General features: G+C 43.0%; 1 protein-coding gene across 1 annotated transcript in view; it reads right to left on the bottom strand.

Annotated features, from left to right (window-relative positions):
- Positions 1-268: 268 nt before the first annotated feature.
- Positions 269-1,606, bottom strand: part of mrps5 (mitochondrial ribosomal protein S5) — a 38,019-nt gene continuing 36,681 nt past the window's right edge. Inside the window, exons 7-11 of the mRNA XM_046855842.1 lie at positions 1,569-1,606; positions 1,354-1,411; positions 1,207-1,269; positions 958-1,094; positions 269-695 (exon numbers count right to left, since the gene is read on the bottom strand). The exon at positions 1,569-1,606 is cut by the window's right edge and continues 9 nt beyond it. Coding sequence (XP_046711798.1) covers positions 471-695; positions 958-1,094; positions 1,207-1,269; positions 1,354-1,411; positions 1,569-1,606 — 521 coding nt within the window. The 3' untranslated portion in view covers positions 269-470. The remainder of the gene's footprint in view (positions 696-957; positions 1,095-1,206; positions 1,270-1,353; positions 1,412-1,568) is intronic.

The following is a 1,606-nucleotide window of genomic DNA, read 5'->3' as shown; positions in this document are numbered from 1 at the left end:
GAAGAAGTTCAGGGATTGTTCTTCAGAATGGTGCAAAAAGCAAAACACATCCTCACTGTGAAATCTGAGGAGAACCAGAAAAAGGTTCCTACAGGAACATCACTGTAATGTATAGAATCATGTGTAGAACCATGCTGACTGTAACTCGTGGTCTTCTGCTCCTGTAGCTCATGGTCACAAGAGATACTCGCTCTCCATATATAACTTCATCACTACATACTACTTTTGTCATAAATCTGTAAACAGGAGAACATCTGACAAACTCACATTTTTTTCTTTTTAAACATTTATTTGAGTTTATAACAAAAAGGTACTACTAATAATAGTACTAATGGAGATGATTGAGAAGGTTGTGTAGATTCTGAGCCACACAGAGAGCTGGTTCTGAGCTCAGAACTTCACACACTGGATTCTGTGATCAAGTTCTGAGGATCAGCTGTGAATTCGGAAGTGTTTTTCTTCAAAATGTATCACCAGATGGTTCTCTTGACGCCGGCCCACACCGAGCGCTTCATGCCCTGAGCGAGCTGAACATCGGCCCAGTGCAGCTTCACGTTCGGAACCTCGTCCTCCACCTCCGGATCGATCCGGGCGCCGAGCTGCGGCCGAGCCACCACCACAGGCAGGGGTCCTCGCTCCTCACTGAACTCCACTACATTCAGCTGCTTCCTGTCTGCCAGCAACTGGTGAGTCTCCTACACACACACACACACACACACACACACACACACACACACACACACACACACGCGATATAGGCTGCACCTGTACAGGACACTTTACATGACACCCAAGGAGTAAAAGTGGGTGGACAGTGTTCATATTTATGCAAATTAGATTTGTGATGTCAATGTGCCTACTAATAATGTCTGGCAACTCAAACTCTTTTCCCCTTTCCCCTTTTTCTGAAGCTTACAAAGCTCCTAAAAACTCCACCCACGAAGATGAAGGAATCACCTGATTGGCCAGACCCTGGAAGAAGGCACGGGTGATGTTCAGCAGGTTCACAGAGCCTTCAACCTTTGCATACATGTCCTTAATCCCAATCAGCTTACACAGAGTTATTACTGCTCTGTGACAGTGTAGACCATATCCTACACACACACACACACACACACACACACACACACACACACACACACAATCCTAAACATACACACATTTAATACAAACACACAATAATAATATTAATAATAAAGTTTTTACCTTGATTCTGTTTTTTCATGCGCAATGTAGTTCTCTTAAAGGTCGACTCAACATCATGATAAACTACAACACAAGGAAACATACATTCAGTTACACACACACACACACACACACACACACACACACACACACACACACAGGACGTACTGGTGTGGTCATTGTATCTCTCAGTGTAGTAGAGGTAGTGCATCGCTCTGTTCTTGGCCTGAAAACAACAATTAATATAAATATAAACAAAATCCTGCTCTCTGATTGGTCAATAGAGAGGGTTAATGTGTCCTGATATTAAACAGCAACACACACAGATTCACTTCACATTTATTCTATCATTATATAACTAAGAATTTTGTGTGTGTGTTCACCTTTCTCAGGGCTGTGGTTCTGTCTGTGGCCTTTCCCA

Source organism: Silurus meridionalis, chromosome 8, assembly GCF_014805685.1.
Source record: "Silurus meridionalis isolate SWU-2019-XX chromosome 8, ASM1480568v1, whole genome shotgun sequence".
Classification (NCBI taxonomy): Eukaryota; Metazoa; Chordata; class Actinopteri; order Siluriformes; family Siluridae; genus Silurus; species Silurus meridionalis.
Note: the sequence above shows the minus strand (reverse complement) of the source record. Positions and strands in the feature narration are given on the sequence as shown.